Source organism: Tarenaya hassleriana, unplaced genomic scaffold (assembly GCF_000463585.1).
Source record: "Tarenaya hassleriana unplaced genomic scaffold, ASM46358v1 Cleome17, whole genome shotgun sequence".
NCBI classification, from domain to species: Eukaryota; Viridiplantae; Streptophyta; class Magnoliopsida; order Brassicales; family Cleomaceae; genus Tarenaya; species Tarenaya hassleriana.
The window spans coordinates 2,757,227-2,776,192 of NW_010965122.1; the positions used below are offsets into that span (position 1 = coordinate 2,757,227).

The window sequence follows — 18,966 nt, forward strand, 5'->3', positions numbered from 1 at the left end:
TTCATGTCATGGAATCAAAGCGTTGTAATCCTCGGCTTCAGACATGTGTCGTACTGTCCAAAGTGAACAAATCGACGGAAGCAGAGCAAATTTCAGAAGAATTTTAGAATCACAAAGGTAACATAATATCTCATTTTTTGTATACGGTTTATGGTTGTTCCTGTCCAAAGTGAATAAATCTGGCATATAATCGAATCGTGTAAAAGTTAAACCTTTAATTAAATCCTAGTTATAAGGTCGAACCCAAGAAACACGTCTCGTAAAATTGCCACGTAAGGCCAATAAAATCTTAGCAAGTGGCAGATGCCCCACATGTCTTGTAATTTTGTTTCTTAATAATAAAATGAAAATAAATAAACAACTATTATTGCGACAAAAGTTTGGTCCGAATCATTAGAGGGGTTTGCTTCTAGAGACTATAACCAACCAACCACCACCAATTACTTTTTTTCTCTATACAAATTAAATGGAATACATTTCAAACTTAAATTATTAATAATTAAGCACTAATCTTGTATCGTTAAATATACTTAGCCTTACACGGATGTCTATTCTAATTCCTTTGTACTTTTTGTGGATAATGGCTATAAACTGTCATGTGAAATTTTCAAGAAACCAACGATAACGACGCTTGCTTGTACAGTTTTTCATTATATATACATATATAAATACGTGTAGTTTATTTTTTTAATATACTTTTCATATATGTATCGACGTCAAGCCAAAGAGAAAAATAAAAGTGAAATCAATGGGAGAATACCCCAGCCACATTTCTTGTTAACTACACAACAGCAATGAGAGAGAATAAAGTTTGCACGAGAAAGGAACAGAGTCCCATCCCTTTTTCTCACGATTTCTTTGCTTAAGTCGACCTTCTGATTCTGGGGTTTTGTGTTCGATTTGGCTCACGGACACGGAGGGTTTTTTTTGTTTTTAATCCAGATGGGGAGGCTGTTCGTGGTGAATCTGGAGGGGAAGATCTATAGTTGCAAACACTGTAAGACCCATCTTGCTGTGTACGAAGACATCATCTCCAAGGTTTTGTCTCTTTGATCTGAGCTTCTTTCCATGTGTTCTTCTTGATGATTTCCCCGAAATTTCATCTGGGTTTGTGGTGTTCCTCTGTTCAGTCTGGTTTGCAGTTATACATGTTGTTCGATTGAGTGGATCTTCCTTCACGATGATTCTAGAAAAACCCGGATTCTGTTTGATCGGATACATATATTATTTTTTGATAAAGTCGGATACATATATTATTGCTATGTCACTTCATATTGTTCTGTGTAAAAAGTCTGGATTTTCACACGCGTGTGATTTTGCTGCTGTGTTCAGTTCCAGGAAATGAGAGATGGGATGAATTGGGTAAAATCCCAGAAATGGTTTATTGTGTTTTGTGAACTGATGTTTTTGGTGTTAAATCTTAGTTTGAATCTGTAGAGTGTTGATTGGTATTTGGATTCTCTCTGTAATCTAAGATCGAAATCTTCAAGTATGAGACTTCTTTCTTCTTTCACATATCAATTATCGTGATTTTTTCTGGGTTTGGCCTCTTCTGTGAAGATTAGCTTCAATGATCTTAGTTAGATCACATTCTGGTGTTTTAGCTGGATGATCTTGAAGAATCTCACTTTTGGACAATTTTGAATCGAAAATTTTAGCCGTGGCTCCACATTTGCTGTTCGTCGAGATAGTCTTTGAAGTTTTCTGAACAGCGATCTTGTAAAGATTCCGATGCCTTCAGGAAGAAGACCGACACAAGCTTCAGTCATTAAAGAAAGTACTGACATTGTGTTCGTGTCTTTGTGTTGTGTTCCCTTATTCAGTCTTTTCACTGCAGGCATGGGAAAGCCTATCTCTTCAATAAGGTGTAAGTGCTTCTGATTTTGTTTTAGGCACCAGTAGTAGATCCATTCACCACTTAAATATTTCTGGGTGCTGTATACAATAAGCTCATAGCCTTAAGTTGACCGTAGAGATTGCATTCTGAGAAGGAATCGCGTGCTTCTAACGATCGCTCTGCTTCTATTTCCCGTCGATGATCTGATAGTGTGAATGTTTCGATGGGGGAGAATGAAGACAGAATGATGATGACTGGATTACATACCGTAGCTGACATTTTCTGCGTCGGATGTGGATCAATCGTCGGTTGGAGATATGTAAGACTCGAAAGTAATCACCCCGTTTCTTCTGCCTTTGATCGAGATTCCTGGTGGGTGACTAGAGTTTTGGTTGGCGTTTCGTTTTCAGGAGATGGCCCATGAGAAGAGCCAGAAGTACAAGGAAGGAAAATCGGTGCTTGAAAGGTCAGTCCTTAGATTTGATCGGCAGCATCTAGTGATAGATGTCATGGATTTGATTCAAGATGGTGAGCTTTGCCTTGTATTCGCGCAACAAAGTAAAGGGTTAGATCGGAAAAAGATGGTTTATGTTGAATTTCGAACAGATTTAAGATATCGGGACCCGATGGAAGCAACTACTGGATAAGCCATGGAACTCATGTAGGTGGAAGTGATGCTGATGATGCTTGACCTTTGCACTTTCTCTCCTGCTTACATGATTCAATGAAATGTACATTCTCCAACCTTCTTCCCCTGTTGTAATATCATCATTCCAATTGTTAAACTGGCAAAAGCCCTTGTACCAAAATTATTCTGTGGATTTCAATCTGAATCTTAATTCTTACATTCAATAAAAGTCCAGTTCTGTTCAATGATCCGGAAACGTGTTCTTGATGAAGTCTCATTGATCCTTTCTGACCAAACTCTTTTGATTTTAGATGGTCTGGAACATATGGCGTTTCTTTAATTTTTGCAAACTCGAAAATCTACCGCCGCTGCCGGAAAAAAAATTCAATTTTAACCCACTTTTCGGTTGGAAAAATCCAAAATACCCTTTTCTTTTTATTTTTTGCGATCTTATTACGACTAACATGTAACTGATATACAACTAAAATAAGACCGATGATTTTTTTTGCTACCTTTTTTAGAATCAATTGTAACTATATTTAGAATTAATTACGAAATCGTAATAACGAAGTTGTTTTCGAACCGATAAAATATCGTGTATTCATTAAGGTTAATTTCGTCTTTTTAAAGAAAAAAAATATATTATGTTTTTTATGGTGTACACGTGAAATAGGTGCGACCCAAATGGATCATTTGAGTAAAAAACCCTCCACTGTTGTGATAATAAAATCTTCATTTTGTATGTTTGTCCCTTTTTTCTGTTATTTCAATTCAGTCCTTCATGAATGCGAAAATTAATCGATTGTAACGGTAAAATTTATATCATATATAAGTTTTTATAAAATGAATTTTTTCGACAAAATTGAATATGAAATTATTTGTTTTTACATTAAAATGGTAGTTGAATTTTCAATACAAGATTACAAGTTACACAGCTACCGAACTTTCTTCTGCTCTTACGTTTAACAATACACGATTAGTGTTTAATTTGTATAGAAAAAAAATATACAATTGGTGGTGATTGCACTTTCTCCTGTTTACTTGAAATCAAGGAAATGTACATTTTCCAACCTTCTTCCCCTGTTATAATATCAATCCGAATCCTACATTCAATAAGACCCTAATTCTGTTCAATGATCCGGAACGTGTTCTTGATGAAGTCTTGTTGATCTTTCCGTTCAAACCCTTTTGATTTTAGATGGATCGAAACATATGGCGTTTGTTATAGTTTCCACAAACTCGAAAATCTACGGAGTTAATTCGCCGCTCTCGGAAATGATGACTCTGTTCTTGGGGACGCCGTTCTCTGAACCCTGGGATTCGACCCTGTGAACAACATCCATGCCCGACAAGACCTTCCCAAACACAACATGATGCCCGTCCAACCTTACAAACGGAAATCACACAAAGGGTTATGCTCAAATGCGAGATCCGTCTAAAACCCATGATCACAATAATAACTTCATGTTCATGTCTTATACCAGCTTGTGGTGACAGTCGTGATGAAGAACTGCGATCCGTTAGTGTCTGGACCCGCGTTCGTCATTGATAAAACTCCTGGGATTCACAACTCTATTGATCAGCAGCCATAACACGAAACTTGTCGAGGCTAGAGTTAGGTAAGCCTGTTACCAGGACCGGTGTGTTTCAGTTTGAAGTTTTCGTCGGAGAATTTATCGCCGTATATAGACTCTCCACCACGACCATCACCTCGCGTGAAATCACCACCCTGAATCATAAAGCTAGGAATGATCCTGTGGAAGGTGCTTCCTTTGAAATGAAGAGGCTTTCCACTGTTTCCAAGTCCTTTCTCCCCTGCAATGTAACAGAATCATACATCAAACTGCAAAAGGGCTTTATGTGTTGAAGAGGTGGGAACAAAAGTAACTTGGCTACCCGTGCAAAGGGCTCGAAAGTTCTCTGCAAAAGAAGTTTAAGATTTCAGCAATGATAATCACTCTCCCGGGACAAGAAGGGAAGACCAATGTGATCGATTCTCCACTTAAATGCAAAATCAACCTGTGGTTTTAGGAACTATCTCCCCGAAGAGGCCCATGACAATCCGACCTGAAGATCAACGAACAAACTCACCATTAACGACCGGAGATTCCAGAGCTTCAACCCAATGGCTTTACGTGTTACAAAGATCCGTGAACGAGAGAAAAGGTATTTGGAAAAGAAGCAATGTTTCAAGCTCAAAATTCAACATGCCTAACCGCACGACACCATTCTAACTACAACCAAATAGACAAGCCATCCGAGAAAAGTTAAGCCTATCCAAATGCTTCCTAAACAGTAAAGTATCAGCATCACAAATAGCAGAGAGCCGACCCAAGTCATGGAAGATGCCACCTTTCACATAGCACAATCAATCTTATAAACATGCTTAATGTTGCAATATCCTAGAAAGGTTCATACTGCAAGAGAATCAAGAACAGAACTCGAAAAGGTTGCAGAGGTTCACAGGAAATGAAACTTCAGATGCAAAGACCAGACAAGAGTTTCATGTGTACCTGCCGGAGATCCATTGATCTCAATGTCAAAGTAAACTCTGTGGGTGACTCCTTCCAAATTCTCTCCAACCTAAAAAAAAATCTAATAAATTTCCATCATCAGAAGCAATAATCACAACACCTGAATCATACCGTTTCAACCAAAACAGATCTGATCAATATCAGCATCAGCAATCTTCCGATTCAGCTTAGGAGCCCCAACATCAGTCAGTTTCATCTACGGAAAATGCAAAACAATCACCAATACGTCGAGACCCAAATTCTAGAAATTGAAATTTCCCAGGAAACAAACAGAAAGCGGAAGAGAAATGACCAATTCACCTGAATGAGAGCTAGTGTAACGAACAGGACGAGGACCCACATGAGAGTGAGAGAGACCAATCTCGTCGCCGTGATCGCCATCTCCTCCTCGTTACGATTCTCGAATTCAAGTAGATCTATCTCCGTAGACCAGCATAAATCTCAAAACTGATGTCCGACCACAAGATCTCGGTGTGTCGGAGCAAGAACCAGATCGAGGTGATTGACTTTGACGGCACCCGTTAAGGAGCCTTGCATATTAGCCGAAATATTAAAAAGGACCCCTAAATTATGGAATTGTTCATAAAAGTCTTTATATTAAAATAATTACAGATTAGACCCAACTTGATGTGAAATATTAAATGATTTGTAAATTAAACAAAACAAAAAGGGTTTGGTGAGTCCCGTGTACGATGATTTGAACAGATCTTTCTCCAAAATAAATTTAGATATTGTTTTTTTTGTAACTAATTTAGATATTATTTCACCAAAATGAATTAGAAATATCTAATCATGATTAACTGAAACACTAAAGTTTAAAGTTGAGACTGTGGATTCGATTTCTTTAACCGCTCAGTTTCGATTGATTTATATGCTTCGCGTGATTTGCGGTATATTGCGGGAAGCCAAAGAGTTACTGTTTGATATGTTGTCCATGTTGTCCGATCCACGGGAATAGGCAATATCTGGTTCAAAGGGTTGTGCCATGGATTCCCAACAAAAAGAAGTTTAAAAGTTTAGAGCATGCAAAAATAACCACATACGTATGTTATATGAATCGGTAGTACCCAAGACGTTAGTAAAATATAAACAAAATGTTCGATATAAGATGTGCTTACAACGCCCTTAGGGGCCTGGTGTAGTGGTTAAAGGGCCCATGATTTTCCAAGAGGTCATGGGTTCGATTCCACTCTCCAGCGAGCCTGTCACCCTTTGGGTGGTTTACCTGTTCCACGTGGTTTGCAGGCTATTACGTGGAACCGGAGGGTTTATCACCGCGCCCGAAGGGCTGTGGTTGGGTTCCCGCCGTTATCAAAAAAAAAAAAAAGATGTGCTTACAACAATAATTTACTTATGTAACATGAAAAGAAAATATATATATATATGAAGAAATCATTGTATCCCCTTCTTTTTTTTACTATAAAAAAATATAACGGTGGAAAGGAGTTACGTGCCTTTTGTGCGCGCCTGTAAATTTTTTTTTACCATGATATCAGATCATCAGATTTATGAAGCATAGTCAGTTTGGAAAAATCTAGAAGTGAACAAGATCCAACACAAATTTATTTTTTCCTTAGATTGGAATAAACCACTAACTTTTTAATTGCAATAAAATAGAAAATGAAATAACTTTACTAAATAAAAGGAGGTGAAATGCCTAAATTAAGAAATTCTCTTATTAGAAATTAAATCGGGGAAAAAAACCCCAAAAATGTTAGAACTTCATATAAAGAAAGACGAGGGATAATGCCCAAAGGATTTTGATAATAACCTTTACCCCTAAAAAAATAAATTGATAAAACAGTGAAAAGAAATTAGGGATAAAATGTAAAATTTCCAAAGACCAAAGAGAAAATTAAAAACAACAAACGGGCACGTCGAGACAAAAGAGACGATCCCGCTTCAAAACCTCCTCTTTTATTCTCTCTCCCCCTCTCCCCTCTGTTTTCTTCCTCTTTCAATCCCAGTTCTTCGGAGAAGAACGCAACAAAAGAATTCAAAAGCTGAAAACCCTAGAATTCGAATCCGGAGAAGGGTCGATTTTAGGAAGTTTTGACCAAAAACAAAAACAAAAATGGGGAAGGAGAAGAAATCGGAGGAGAAGAGCGACAGCGGGAGTTACAACTACAAGATGTTCAAATGCTTCAACCGCAAATTCAAGATCAACGAGGTGGAGCCCACCGACGACGTACAACTACAAGATGTTCAAATGCTTCAACCGCAAATTCAAGATCAACGAGGTGGAGCCCACCGACGACGTCCGCCAACTGTCGACCCGCTTCGCCTCCGGTGACGGCGGCGATTCCGGCGTCATCGGCGCTGAGCAGCTCTGCCGGTTCCTGGAGGAGCACCAGGGAGAGAAAGGAACCACCGCCACCGAGGCTCAGCATATTATCGATGACGTCATCAGACGCCGTCACCACGCCACCCGCTTCACCCGCCACGGCCTCGACCTAGAAGATTTCTTCCATTTCCTCTTCTTCGACGATCTCAACCCACCCATCACGCCTAGCGTAAGTGGGTCGTGTTTTTGTTCTCCATCGTTGCTGTTTTCCCGGTTTTCTGGTTCTTCTGGGTTGAATTTGAAGATATCGTATATTTGTGTATGTGAATTGAGCAGGTGCATCAAGACATGACTGCTTCATTGTCGCATTATTACATATATACAGGACACAACTCGTATCTTACGGGCAATCAGCTGAGCAGCGATTGCAGCGAGGTACCAATCATTAAGGCCTTGCAACGAGGCGTTAGGGTCATCGAACTCGATCTTTGGCCCAACTCCACAGGAACAGACATCAATGTTCTTCATGGGAGGTAACATTTGTTCAAGGCATGTCCTGTAATGGTCTGAATTGTAGGCTTGTGCATTGATATGATGAATCTTTTCAGAACACTCACTACGCCCGTGCCTCTTATCAAATGCCTGAAATCCATAAGAGACCACGCCTTTTCCAGTTCGCCTTATCCGGTTATAATCACGTTAGAGGATCACCTTACATCAGATCTTCAGGCAAAGGTTGCAGAGGTAGACTTTTCTTGTATGATCCTGATTCCAAATTTAGAACCGTTTTCGTTTGGTGGAAGGATTGAGTTGTGTTTCTGTACATGTAAGTAGATGGCTACTCAGACATTCGGAGAGATGCTGTATTACCCTGAATCGGATAGCTTAGAAGAATTCCCTTCTCCGGCTTCACTGCTACATCGGATAATTATATCAACCAAACCCCCAAAAGAGTATCTCGAGTCCAGGAACCCGATCATCAAACAGAAGGAGAACGCATCTCCATCATCCGAGGAGGAGAGCGCTGGAACCGAGAGTATGCAGACACTGGAAACTGTCTTGGAACTAGAATGTTATAACAAGGTAACAAAATTGCAGTTTTCGGTTTTCATATGAATATTTGATTCTTGGATTGTAGGCTGTTGCATAACTAAGATTCAGTGGAGTTCTTGTTTGATTCCGTGATCCCTTTTTTTGTATAATCAGCTGAGTGACAGTGATCAAGACGAAGATGCCGGTGAAGATCAGAAGCAGGGCCCTGCAACAGAGTACAAGCGGCTGATCACGATTCATGCTGGGAAACCAAAGGGAGCGGTGAAAGACGAGATGAAAGTGGTGGTTGATAAAGTTAGACGTCTCAGTTTAAGCGAGCAGGAGCTCGACAGAACTTGCTCGTCCAATGGCACGGATGTCGTAAGGTACCTTTGTATAATCGGGTTCTCTCCTCATACTATATATGTCTACCATTACCTTGCTTGCTATGCTCATTTCGACCGGGTGTCCAGATTTACACAGAGGAATCTGCTTAGGATATACCCGAAAGGGACGCGATTTAATTCTTCAAATTACAAACCACTCGTTGGATGGACGCATGGTGCACAGATGATTGCATTTAACATGCAGGTTTGAGTACAACCCTCCATTTACAATCCCTTCGTATCTGTGTATCAGACAAGATGTCATCGATAATTTTAAAGAATATCTTCCAGGGATATGGAAAATCGCTATGGCTGATGCACGGGATGTTCAGAGCCAATGGGGGTTGCGGATATGTAAAGAAACCCGACTTTCTGATGGATCAAGATCCGAAGGAAGAAGTTTTCGACCCGAAAAAGAAACTCCCCGTAAAGCAGACGCTAAAGGTAAGTATCATCATCTTTTCAATCCAATCCCCATATTTTCAGATTCAAGATTCAAGATTCGCCCTTTGCTTATCTTCCGTTTTCAACAGGTTAAGGTATACATGGGAGATGGTTGGCGCTTAGACTTCAGCCACACTCACTTTGACACATACTCTCCTCCCGATTTCTACACAAAGGTTTCTACTTACGCGCGAAATTCCGATACCCATATCACCCTTTTATATCTTCACCGATCTCTCTCCATCTCGGAATGTTCTTTCCCCGAGAAAGCAGCTGACGTTATCTATACATGAAACTGCAGCTATACATAGTCGGTGTTCCTGCAGACAATGCGAGCAAGAAAACGAGGATAATCGAAGATAACTGGTACCCGATATGGGACGAGGAATTCAGCTTCCCATTGACAGTACCGGAGCTAGCATTGCTTAGGATCGAAGTAAGAGAATACGACATGTCGGAAAAGGATGATTTCGGAGGGCAGACATGCTTGCCCGTTGCAGAGCTGAGACAAGGCATTCGAGCTGTCCCTCTTTACGACAAGAAGGGCGAGAAACTGAAATCGGTGAGGCTTCTAATGCGATTCGTATTGGAATGACACACAGTAATTCGATAAGATAACGAAGAGTTTGTATGAGAGAGTATCAGAGCTTTTTGGCAGAATTTGTGATAGAAACAGTGTATGTGGTCTTTGGTTTCGGCTCGGTTTGAGTTTTGATCTGAGGCCTGAAATTGTATGGTTAGCTTTCACCATGTTTATTTATTTATGTATTTTTATTTTTTTAATTTATTTTGGTTAAACTCTCGAGCTTGTTCTCTCCCCAAAGTTGTATTTAACCTATGGCAACATTCATTATGGGAAATGTGATTACGCAAGTTTACGATTTTTCTTTCTTGTACCGGCAAATTTCGTGTCTGGAGGAGATATTGGTCGGACCATTTGAAAATATTACGGGATTTTAATTATATTCGATCATATATATATTCCCATACTATCATTTAGTTCGATGTCGTAATCAATAGCCTCTCACTATTTATATTATCAGAATCGAACCGAATAAGATATAACCGTAACTAAATCGAATTTGATATAAAAATCGAACGGTTATAATTTTTCTAAACCCAAAAAATAGAATCCAAATCTAGCCAAACCGATTAAAAAATAATCAAAAAATCGATATTTTAAAAAAAAAATAAATTTTGACACAAAAAACGAATCTGAACCAAACCAAATGATAGCATTTTTTTTCTATAATAGAAATGACGGAATCTGAATATAACTAATCCAAATCCAAAGAGAAATTCGAAATAACCACACATAACAGATCTTATCTCATACAAGTCAAAATTTAGCCATATAAATTATATTTATTGTCTGACAAAAAAATTTGTTTATTTTATGATCGGTTAATTAGTTGCCGACAACAAAAGAAAAGATTCAATGGAGCTTTATGAGAGGGACACTCCAAGGAGAATTTTATCTAACTCTTTTAATTACACTATTTCACATCTTTATTTTTTTGTCGATTGTAAAATTCGATCCCAATTTCCATTACGCAAGAAACGAACCTATGCGATTAGCATAATTAATAAACTAAAACGGCCTCGTCCACTCGCGATCGCGTGGCCCAATGAAAAGTTAACACGTGGCACTGCTGAAGTTTGCCCCATCCATTCCCGTCTTTATTGAGAACCCCAATGATTCGAACCACCTATACGAGGGACGAGATCATTTCCAAGAACCCTAAATTACTTTTTGTTTCCACATAATTCGTTGCATTAATCGGATTCGGGGTCTTCGCATCCATGTCGAAGCAGACATACAGAGTGTGTTTCTGCTTCCGGCGGAGGTTCCGGCATGCTGTGTCGGAAGCACCGAAGGAGATCAAGACCCTGTTCCAAAGGTATTCGGAGAATGGCGTGATGACCGTCGATCATCTCCATCGGTTTCTAATCGAAGTCCAAAAGGAAGATAAAGCCACGAGAGATGATGCTCAAGCTATTATCAATGCCTCCTCCTCTCTTCTTCATCGGAATGGTCTCCATCTTGATGCTTTCTTCAAGTACCTTTTTGGTGATAACAACGTTCCTCTCTCTCCAAGTGAGGTAATTCTCTTTTATCTTGTGCTTTGATTTCCTGACTGAGACAATGTCTGATCTCTGATGGATTTCTTTTGGTGTTCCTCCGTTTGGAAGCTGATAAAAAAAATGGTGGTGGGCTTAAAAAGAGGTGGTTGGACTGCCACCTTAATTTGTTTGGTATTTCGTGGAGTTTGATTCAAATGTTTGTATGAATTTCATATTTCTGAACTGGGTTTTCTTTGAATTTTCGGTTTGGTTGCTGAGAAAACAGTGAGAAGCAACTGAGAGTCTCCTTTTGCCCCCCCCCCAATCTGTCGTTTTTTTTTGTCTTTTCCTTGTTTGCTTCCTCTTGTGTTGGATTGAAACTCTTTCATGGGAGTTCAAGATTTTCTATTTCCGACAGGGGCTTTCATTTCCGTGTTCTTTTGCTGTGAAAAGTAGAACCCTTTTGGAGAATAGGAGTCGGAGGGCATGTACTTGCTAGTAAAGTGACCGGGCAAGTTTTTGCCTTCTACTGTCCATTAGACATTGACATTTCCAGGAAAGATAAAACTTTGCTTCTGCTTCATGCCAATGAATCAGATTGTTCGCCATTTTTGGTAGAAATATAAATTTGTTTACTTTTGTTAGATTTTCTGTTTTCAAAAGAACATATCTTGTGTTCGATTGATCAGTAATACTGTAATACGTGATTCTTTATCTGATTTTCAGGTGCATCAAGATATGAATGCTCCTTTGTCACATTATTACATATTCACCGGCCATAATTCATACCTTACTGGTAATCAGTTGAGTAGTGACTGCAGCGAGGTTCCTATCATAAAAGCATTGCAGAAAGGTGTTAGAGTTATTGAATTGGATATATGGCCGAATTCCAACAAAGATGATATCCACGTCCTTCACGGAAGGTATGGTGTGAAAGTATTTTTATTTGTACCTCTTGGTTAATGGTTATCCAATTAAGCATATTAAACCGTACTGACCCATTGTAACAGGACACTCACTACACCCGTGGAGCTGATCAAATGCCTTAGAGCTATTAAAGCTCATGCCTTTGATGCATCCGAGTATCCTGTTGTTGTAACCCTTGAAGATCATCTTACCCCAGAACTCCAGGCTAAAGTTGCTGAGGTGGGTGTATTTGTCATTCCTGTGAGAAATGTTTTATTTCGATGACCGCAGCAATATTTAGAAAATGCCACCTTTTTGTCGGATTCTAGATGGTTACCCAGACATTTGGTGATATCCTGTTTACTCCTCCTGTCGGAGAATGCTTGAAGGAGTTCCCCTCGCCAGAATCTTTGAAAAAACGGATTATCATCTCAACCAAACCACCGAAAGAGTACAAGGAAGGAAAGGATGAGGATGGTGAGAAAAAGGGTAAAACATTGGGTGATGAAGAAGTTTGGGGAAGAGAAGTTCCAAGCTTTATCCAGAGGAACGCAAGTGATGCCAGGGTATGTGAAGTGATTCCTGTTATCACATCCAATTTTTTAAAATGTGTATATACTTAACTTGGTGTTTTCTTTAATGTGGCAGGATGATTTGGATGGAGATGAGGACGATGACGATGATGATGAAGGAGGAGACAAATCTAAGAAGCACATGCCGCCTCAGTATACGCATTTGATTGCAATCCATGCTGGGAAACCGAAAGGTGGAATACTTGAATGTCTAAAGGTGGATCCAGACAGAGTGAGACGGCTTAGCTTGAGCGAAGAACAGCTTGAGAAGGCAGCTTTAAAATATGGGGAGCAAATAGTGAGGTATTTTCAGTAAATATTCACATATTGCAAGGATATCTAGTAAAGTTTTGGCTAAGTTCTACAGTACTGTATGAATTCTGTTGGTATTGGTCTGTTAATCATGGTGTAAACCAGGTTTACTCAGCGTAACTTGCTTCGCATTTACCCCAAGGGAGTAAGAGTTGACTCATCAAATTACAATCCGTTTGTTGGCTGGAGCCACGGTGCTCAAATGGTGGCATTCAATATGCAGGTGTCTTTTGCTCTCCCTTAAAATTTTCTTCAGGAGAATTAAATTTCCAGAATTTCCCAGAAATTTAGGTTTCATTCAGTCTTGAAGGGTTGTACTCTGTTTCATCGGGTAAAACACTTGCACGGATTTGGATTATTGTAATGCTTTTCCTTGTACAGGGACATGGAAGATCGTTGTGGTTAATGCAAGGAATGTTTAGAGCCAATGGTGGATGCGGATATGTGAGGAAACCTGATATCCTACTGAAATCTGGCCCAAACGACGATGTCTTTGATCCGAAAGCTACTTTACATCCAAAAACAACCTTGAGAGTGAGTTTTCTGTTTCGCCTCACCTCATCTCGGCTTGTATAACTGCAGTCATTTCGTGTCATTGAACCCCGATAACCCTGATGTATGTGCATCGTTTTATGTTCATATCTTCAGGTAACTGTGTACATGGGTGAAGGTTGGTACTATGATTTCCGCCACACACACTTTGATCAATACTCCCCTCCGGACTTCTACACAAGGGTAAGTCCATTTCCTTTTAAGTAGAGGGTTATGTTCAAAGTAGAATCCTTCCTTCTTTCGTCCATTCAAGATGTCTGGCTTTTAGCCAGAAACTGAACATAGTATACTCAAAAGAAACTTTGAGTGTTTTCGGAAACTGAGCAAGTGTTAGATGTTAATATATGACAGCAAAGTTGAAAACTTTCAGGTTGGGATAGCTGGAGTTCCAGCCGATTCAATAATGAAGAAGACGAAAACCCTAGAGGACAACTGGATACCTGCATGGGACGAGGTTTTTGAGTTCCCATTGACAGTTCCCGAACTCGCTCTCCTGCGTGTGGAAGTGCACGAGTATGATATGTCTGAGAAAGATGATTTCGGAGGCCAGACATGCTTGCCGGTTTGGGAGCTGAGGCAGGGAATACGTGCCATTCCTCTCCACAACCGCAAGGGCGAGAAGTACAAATCTGTCAAGCTCCTTATGAAGTTCGAGTTTGTCTAAATCTTCAGACAGGTACGGTGGTAAACTACTCTGTAAAAAAACTGAGTTTGTGAGTTCGGTTCAGGGTTTAGTGTTGTGAAAATTTGTTGTTTGTTTTGTGTCTTATTATGTGAAATATGCAGAGAGAGAGAGAGAGAGAGAGAGAGAGAGAGAGAGAGAGAGAGAGAGACTTTGTCGTGTGTGATGTTTGTATTGTTTACAATGGATGATTACTGAATTTGATATTCCATGTTCATACCCTTTGCATATAAGCCATTTGGTATTTTGTCTATTTTCGAATAAATGTTGTTTTAGATCAATGTGTGTGATAAATAGAAGACAGAGCAACAAATAGATAAATAAATAAATAAATAAAAAAAAGCGATGTAACGGAGGATAGAAATTTGACCGCTAATAAAATTGAATTTTAAAAATCAAAATCCGATCAGCTTTGCCCATCGACGTGTAAATTTATGAAACTAATATTTGTAAATTAGTCGTTGTCGGACCAATCTTATTTTCTTGATATTTATTTTTTCTCGGTTATATCAAACACTCCCGAAAACATTATCATAAACTTCTCTAAAAATATACAAAAAAATAATAATAAATAAACATCTATTTAATTCATAAGAACAATCAATGAACTAGATATTGCTTAATAGATAAGAATTATTGTATCTGTTTTCATGAGATTATATTCTCTCTTTTTTCTATTTTGGAAATCCGTTTCAAATATAGTCGTTCAATCATTAAGGAAAAAAATCAATCAAATACAAAAAAAAAATATAAATAGCACAAAAAGCTATATCCAACCCAATCAATTTCAATATCATATAAAATTGAGGATAATGTTAATATTAAGGACAATTGTAAAAAAAAATCATGAACTTTATATATTTGACAAATGAATACACAAACTTTCATTTTGATAATAAAATACACCGATTTTTATATTTAAAAAAAATAACAGAACTATCAATCATATCATTTGTTTAATAAAACTATGTCATTAATTATATTTAGTGAATTTATTATTAACCTTATTTAGTGATTTTGTTTTTTATGTTCAAAACATAATATATATGATTAGTGAATTTATTATAAACTTTGTTTAGTGATTTTGTTTTTTGATATTCGAACCCAGGAATTCAACAAGCCAAGAAATCGCAGCAAGATCAGTCAACAACTTTGTGCTTGATCCCGATGTTCAATATGAGAAGGTATAGAGAAGACACTTGTGTCAACATACACGTTAATGGCGTATTGCTTTTCAGCGTCCATACAGGCATTACTGTATTAGCGTTGTAAAGTTCTGAAGAATTCCTGGGACTGTGTTGCCGCTTTCCATTGCCCTCTCCTCTCGCAAAATATCTGTCCATAATGTCAAACGCAAAGGGAATGAGATCGGGTGATAATACCTATAGTCTTCGACCTGCAAGCAGCAAAGTAAACTGTACATACAGCGATTACCTTGTTGTGAGCTGCTGATCCTCCGTACTGAAGGGCGAGAGCGTCACCCATTGTCTCATAAAGTCCCATCAAATCTTCGGCGAGGGGATTTTCTAGATCGATATCAGTAGTTTCCATAAACCCTAGAGCATGAAGCTGACACCCGAGAGCTGCCAACCCATACGCATATTGAGCAACGTTGGTGCGGTCTAAACAGTCTATGCAATTTGTCTTCAAGACTCCTTTCTGAAACATAGTCGTTTTCACTAGGTGGTCCTCTTTGGTGGCACTATCATCGTTATCGTTTTCCGTTGCCAATTTTGAAGCGGTTTCAGCTTTTCCGAGAAGGTCGTTTGTGGAACATTCTCCATTGCTTTTCCTACAATCAATTAGAGTGAAGGAGCAAGCTTCGTAACAAAACTACAGAAAAATCGATAGGATCTGTTACAGATGACTTTCACTTGAAGGCAATTAAACGTTACATTTCGAAAAAGGAACTATACTAAAATCAACCAGAAAAACTTAGGATCTGATATGTTGTCAATACAAGAAAGACGAACAACATAGGGGGTACAACCATACACACCCTTTACACCCTTTATAATCCTTTACTGTATGGTAGTCCGCAGACAAAAAGGAGTTATATTAATGTATTAAACCGGATTTATTCTACTAGTTACTCAGAACCACTGGTTCCAAGGTTATCTGAAACTTATTGAGAAGGTGATTCATTTGCTTATGTTACGCTTATGTAATGTTTATGTAAACGATTATGTCGTGTTTATGTAATATTTATGTAAGCGATTACATCAGGATGATGTAATACTTATGTAAGGAGTTGTAGAAGTTTGAATTTGTGTGTGTTAGGTGTGATTGAAGAAAATAAGGATATGGTAGGTGTGATTGATGGGTGAGATGTGTGGTTATGATGAGAGTGGTAGGTTTGGAGTTTTAGAATAAATAGGGGGTGTTGTATGAAGTTTTTCATATCAAACTTTCCTAAGCATTTCTCTCTAAACATTTCTCTCTCTTTTCTCTCTTTGTTTTCTTACAAAAGTTCAAAGCATAAGTGCTACGAATCTTCAATATTTTCTCATTTTTCTTTCTTTGCACTATGCACTAGAGAAGAAAAGATAAGAAGCTTGTGAATGATAATATAATACAAGCTTCGTAACATGGTATCAGAGCCGACTACGGTTCAAGAGACGACGCTGCACTAATCCAAGCACAAGGAAGAGCACTAGATCGAAGCAAAGACGCACCACGAAGCACAACTTGCACGAAGAGCACTATGGCGGTAAACATTCAAAACATTCAACCCGTTGCTATTTTCGATGGTCAAAATTATGAGTTATGGGCCACGAGGATGAAGACGACGTTGATGCTGAGAGAGTTATGGGACGTCGTTGAAAAAGGCGTTCCATCACAACCATCGGAGACAACAGAAACTCCGATGAAAAATCAAGAGGCAAATCTCACAAGATGGAGGGAGATCAAGATGAAGGACATGACGACCCTCCAACTTCTACAAAATTTCATCACAGATTCTGTCTTCCGAAAGGTGATAACGGCCACGACATCAAAGGAGGTGTGGACCAAACTGCAAGAAGCATATCAAGGTAACGAACGAGCCATACTTGTTCGTTTACAATCTTTACATACTCAATTCGAAAGTTTGAGAATGAAAGATGGTGAAAGAATAAGAGCATATACGGATAGAGTGATGGATATTGCGAATCAGATGGAACAATTGGGAGAAGGAAAGAAAAACTTTGAAATCATAAGGAAGATCCTAACAACGATGCCAAAGTCATACGCAACTTTGGCAGCGTTGATGGAGGAGACGAAAGATTTGAGAAACATAAGTGTCACAGATCTGGTTGGATCTTTGATCGCACATGAATCAAAGTTCCTACTGGATGAAGAAGAAAAATCAGAAGGAGCTTTTCCAGCTCGATCAAAGAATCAGAAAGGAGGTAACAAAGGTCTCTGGAGGTTTAATCCAAAAGGGAAGAAATGGTGTGGTTATTGCAAGAAAGATAATCACGCTGAGGAGGAGTGCTACTTCAAAAACAAGAAGGGCAAACAAGACCAACAAGTGAGGAGGTCGAAAGAATGCTATACATGCGGAAAGCCAGGACATTTGGCTCGAGATTGCAGAAGGAATCAAAATCAACAGGCTCAAGTCACACAAACAGATGGCATGAATGAACAACTATTTACGGCGCGAGATGAAGCAATGATCGCCCAAGGGGAAGACGTGTGGCTAATCGACAGTGGATGCACAAATCACATGTCCAAAGATATCCGGTACTTCAATAAGATAGACCGAGATATCAAGATCCCTATCCGAGTAGGGAATGGAGCCGTAATCTTGACGGAAGGAAAAGGAGATATCATGGTAAACACGAAGAAAGGTGCAAGAGTTATCAAGGATGTGTTCTATGTTCCGAAGTTGGACAAGAACCTACTCAGCGTTCCTCAAATGCTCCTAAACGGGTACGAACTCAACTTTAAAGAAAGTAGTTGTATAATTCGTGATCCTATGGGAAGGAAAATTGCCGAAATACAAATGCAGAGGAAGAGCTTTCCAATGCAACTTGTAAGAGCATGCGAGTCTTCCTATACGGTTAAAGAAGATTCGATGGCTCAACTGTGGCACCGAAGGCTTGGGCATAATAGTAACTCATACATGCAAAAGTTACTACAGAAGAATATGGCGAAGGGAATCCCTAACTTTGGCAACTACAATGAGGTGTGTAAAGCATGCCAATTAGGGAAACAATCAAGACTCGTGTTTCCATCATCTTCATCAAGAGCTCAAAATAAGCTAAAGCTAGTGCACTCGGATATATGCGGCCCGATGCAAACATCTTCGCTTGATGGAAGCAGGTATTTCCTACTCTTTATCGATGATTATTCGAGAATGACGTGGATATACTTTCTGAAAAACAAGTCAGAAACATTTGGGGTGTTCAAGAAATTTAAGGCTATGGTAGAGAACCAAGCTGAAGGAAAAATCAAGATACTCAGATCAGATCGAGGAGGAGAGTACACATCGCAAGAGTTTGCCAGATTCTGCGAAAGTCAAGGTATCTCGAGGCAGCTCACGGTGGCATACTCTCCACAACAAAATGGAGTAAGTGAAAGGAAGAACCGGAGTGTTATGGAGATGGCACGAGCAATGCTGAAGGAAGCCGGAATGGAAAACAACTTCTGGGCAGAGGCGGTATACACTGCAGTATACTTGCAAAACAGACTACCTTCGGCGGCATTGGAGAATACAACTCTGATTGAGGCATGGACTGGACATAAACCCT

The 18,966-nt window shown here is 39.1% G+C and overlaps 4 protein-coding genes across 7 annotated transcripts; 3 read left to right on the plus strand and 1 right to left on the minus strand.

The window, feature by feature from the left end:
- Nucleotides 1-721: 721 nt before the first annotated feature.
- Nucleotides 722-2,710, plus strand: LOC104810097 (protein yippee-like). 3 transcript variants are annotated; one of them, XM_010536290.2, is made up of 6 exons: nucleotides 722-824; nucleotides 943-1,038; nucleotides 1,824-1,867; nucleotides 2,048-2,156; nucleotides 2,248-2,365; nucleotides 2,444-2,710. In XM_010536290.2, exons 1-6 carry the CDS (start codon nucleotides 795-797, stop codon nucleotides 2,482-2,484), a joined length of 438 nt encoding a protein of 145 aa, XP_010534592.1. In that variant the 5' UTR covers nucleotides 722-794; the 3' UTR covers nucleotides 2,485-2,710. The 3 variants fall into 3 exon arrangements, with proteins under 3 accessions (XP_010534592.1, XP_010534593.1, XP_010534594.1); XM_010536291.2 differs by having other exon boundaries at nucleotides 723-824; nucleotides 2,248-2,303; XM_010536292.2 differs by having other exon boundaries at nucleotides 736-1,038.
- Nucleotides 2,711-3,392: 682 nt separating this feature from the next.
- LOC104810098 (peptidyl-prolyl cis-trans isomerase CYP21-2-like) lies at nucleotides 3,393-5,517 on the minus strand. Of its 2 annotated transcripts, none has more exons than XM_010536295.2 (8): nucleotides 5,300-5,517; nucleotides 5,132-5,195; nucleotides 4,979-5,050; nucleotides 4,485-4,532; nucleotides 4,362-4,385; nucleotides 4,098-4,280; nucleotides 3,947-4,022; nucleotides 3,393-3,851 (listed from the first exon to the last, which is right to left on the minus strand). In XM_010536295.2, exons 1-8 carry the CDS (start codon nucleotides 5,378-5,380, stop codon nucleotides 3,713-3,715), a joined length of 687 nt encoding a protein of 228 aa, XP_010534597.1. In that variant the 5' UTR covers nucleotides 5,381-5,517; the 3' UTR covers nucleotides 3,393-3,712. The 2 variants fall into 2 exon arrangements, with proteins under 2 accessions (XP_010534597.1, XP_010534595.1); XM_010536293.1 differs by having other exon boundaries at nucleotides 4,979-5,048; nucleotides 5,111-5,195; nucleotides 5,300-5,515.
- A 1,556-nt stretch (nucleotides 5,518-7,073) lies between these two features.
- LOC104810099 (phosphoinositide phospholipase C 6) lies at nucleotides 7,074-10,026 on the plus strand. The gene is made up of 10 exons (XM_010536296.2): nucleotides 7,074-7,169; nucleotides 7,240-7,512; nucleotides 7,620-7,816; nucleotides 7,892-8,027; nucleotides 8,118-8,366; nucleotides 8,490-8,701; nucleotides 8,789-8,906; nucleotides 8,993-9,145; nucleotides 9,235-9,321; nucleotides 9,447-10,026. Exons 1-10 carry the CDS (start codon nucleotides 7,074-7,076, stop codon nucleotides 9,738-9,740), a joined length of 1,815 nt encoding a protein of 604 aa, XP_010534598.1. The 3' UTR covers nucleotides 9,741-10,026.
- An 825-nt stretch (nucleotides 10,027-10,851) lies between these two features.
- Nucleotides 10,852-14,454, plus strand: LOC104810100 (phosphoinositide phospholipase C 2). Its single transcript, XM_010536297.2, has 9 exons — nucleotides 10,852-11,248; nucleotides 11,936-12,132; nucleotides 12,220-12,355; nucleotides 12,445-12,681; nucleotides 12,764-12,990; nucleotides 13,105-13,222; nucleotides 13,381-13,533; nucleotides 13,648-13,734; nucleotides 13,922-14,454. The coding sequence occupies exons 1-9, from the start codon at nucleotides 10,949-10,951 to the stop codon at nucleotides 14,213-14,215; spliced, it is 1,749 nt and encodes a 582-aa protein (XP_010534599.1). The 5' UTR covers nucleotides 10,852-10,948; the 3' UTR covers nucleotides 14,216-14,454.
- The last annotated feature ends 4,512 nt before the right edge of the window (nucleotides 14,455-18,966 follow it).

What these genes read in the sequence shown, in the direction of transcription:
- LOC104810097 (XM_010536290.2), top strand. Translation starts at nt 795, where the DNA reads ATGAGAGAGAATAAAGTTTGCACGAGAAAG. An exon ending in ACGAAGACATCATCTCCAAG is followed by an intron (nt 1,039 to 1,823) that starts GTTTTGTCTCTT and finishes TCCCTTATTCAG; the next exon opens with TCTTTTCACTGCAGGCATGG. An exon ending in CAATCGTCGGTTGGAGATAT is followed by an intron (nt 2,157 to 2,247) that starts GTAAGACTCGAA and finishes TTTCGTTTTCAG; the next exon opens with GAGATGGCCCATGAGAAGAG.
- LOC104810098 (XM_010536295.2), bottom strand. Translation starts at nt 5,380, where the DNA reads ATGGCGATCACGGCGACGAGATTGGTCTCTCTCACTCTCATGTGGGTC. An exon ending in TGCTGATGCTGATATTGATC is followed by an intron (nt 5,051 to 5,131) that starts AGATCTGTTTTG and finishes AGATTTTTTTTT; the next exon opens with AGGTTGGAGAGAATTTGGAA. An exon ending in ACTGAAACACACCGGTCCTG is followed by an intron (nt 4,023 to 4,097) that starts GTAACAGGCTTA and finishes TGTGAATCCCAG; the next exon opens with GAGTTTTATCAATGACGAAC.
- LOC104810100 (XM_010536297.2), top strand. Translation starts at nt 10,949, where the DNA reads ATGTCGAAGCAGACATACAGAGTGTGTTTCTGCTTCCGGCGGAGGTTC. An exon ending in TTCCTCTCTCTCCAAGTGAG is followed by an intron (nt 11,249 to 11,935) that starts GTAATTCTCTTT and finishes TCTGATTTTCAG; the next exon opens with GTGCATCAAGATATGAATGC. An exon ending in GGAACGCAAGTGATGCCAGG is followed by an intron (nt 12,682 to 12,763) that starts GTATGTGAAGTG and finishes TTAATGTGGCAG; the next exon opens with GATGATTTGGATGGAGATGA.
- LOC104810099 (XM_010536296.2), top strand. Translation starts at nt 7,074, where the DNA reads ATGGGGAAGGAGAAGAAATCGGAGGAGAAGAGCGACAGCGGGAGTTAC. An exon ending in GCAAATTCAAGATCAACGAG is followed by an intron (nt 7,170 to 7,239) that starts GTGGAGCCCACC and finishes AAGATCAACGAG; the next exon opens with GTGGAGCCCACCGACGACGT. An exon ending in ATCAATGTTCTTCATGGGAG is followed by an intron (nt 7,817 to 7,891) that starts GTAACATTTGTT and finishes GAATCTTTTCAG; the next exon opens with AACACTCACTACGCCCGTGC.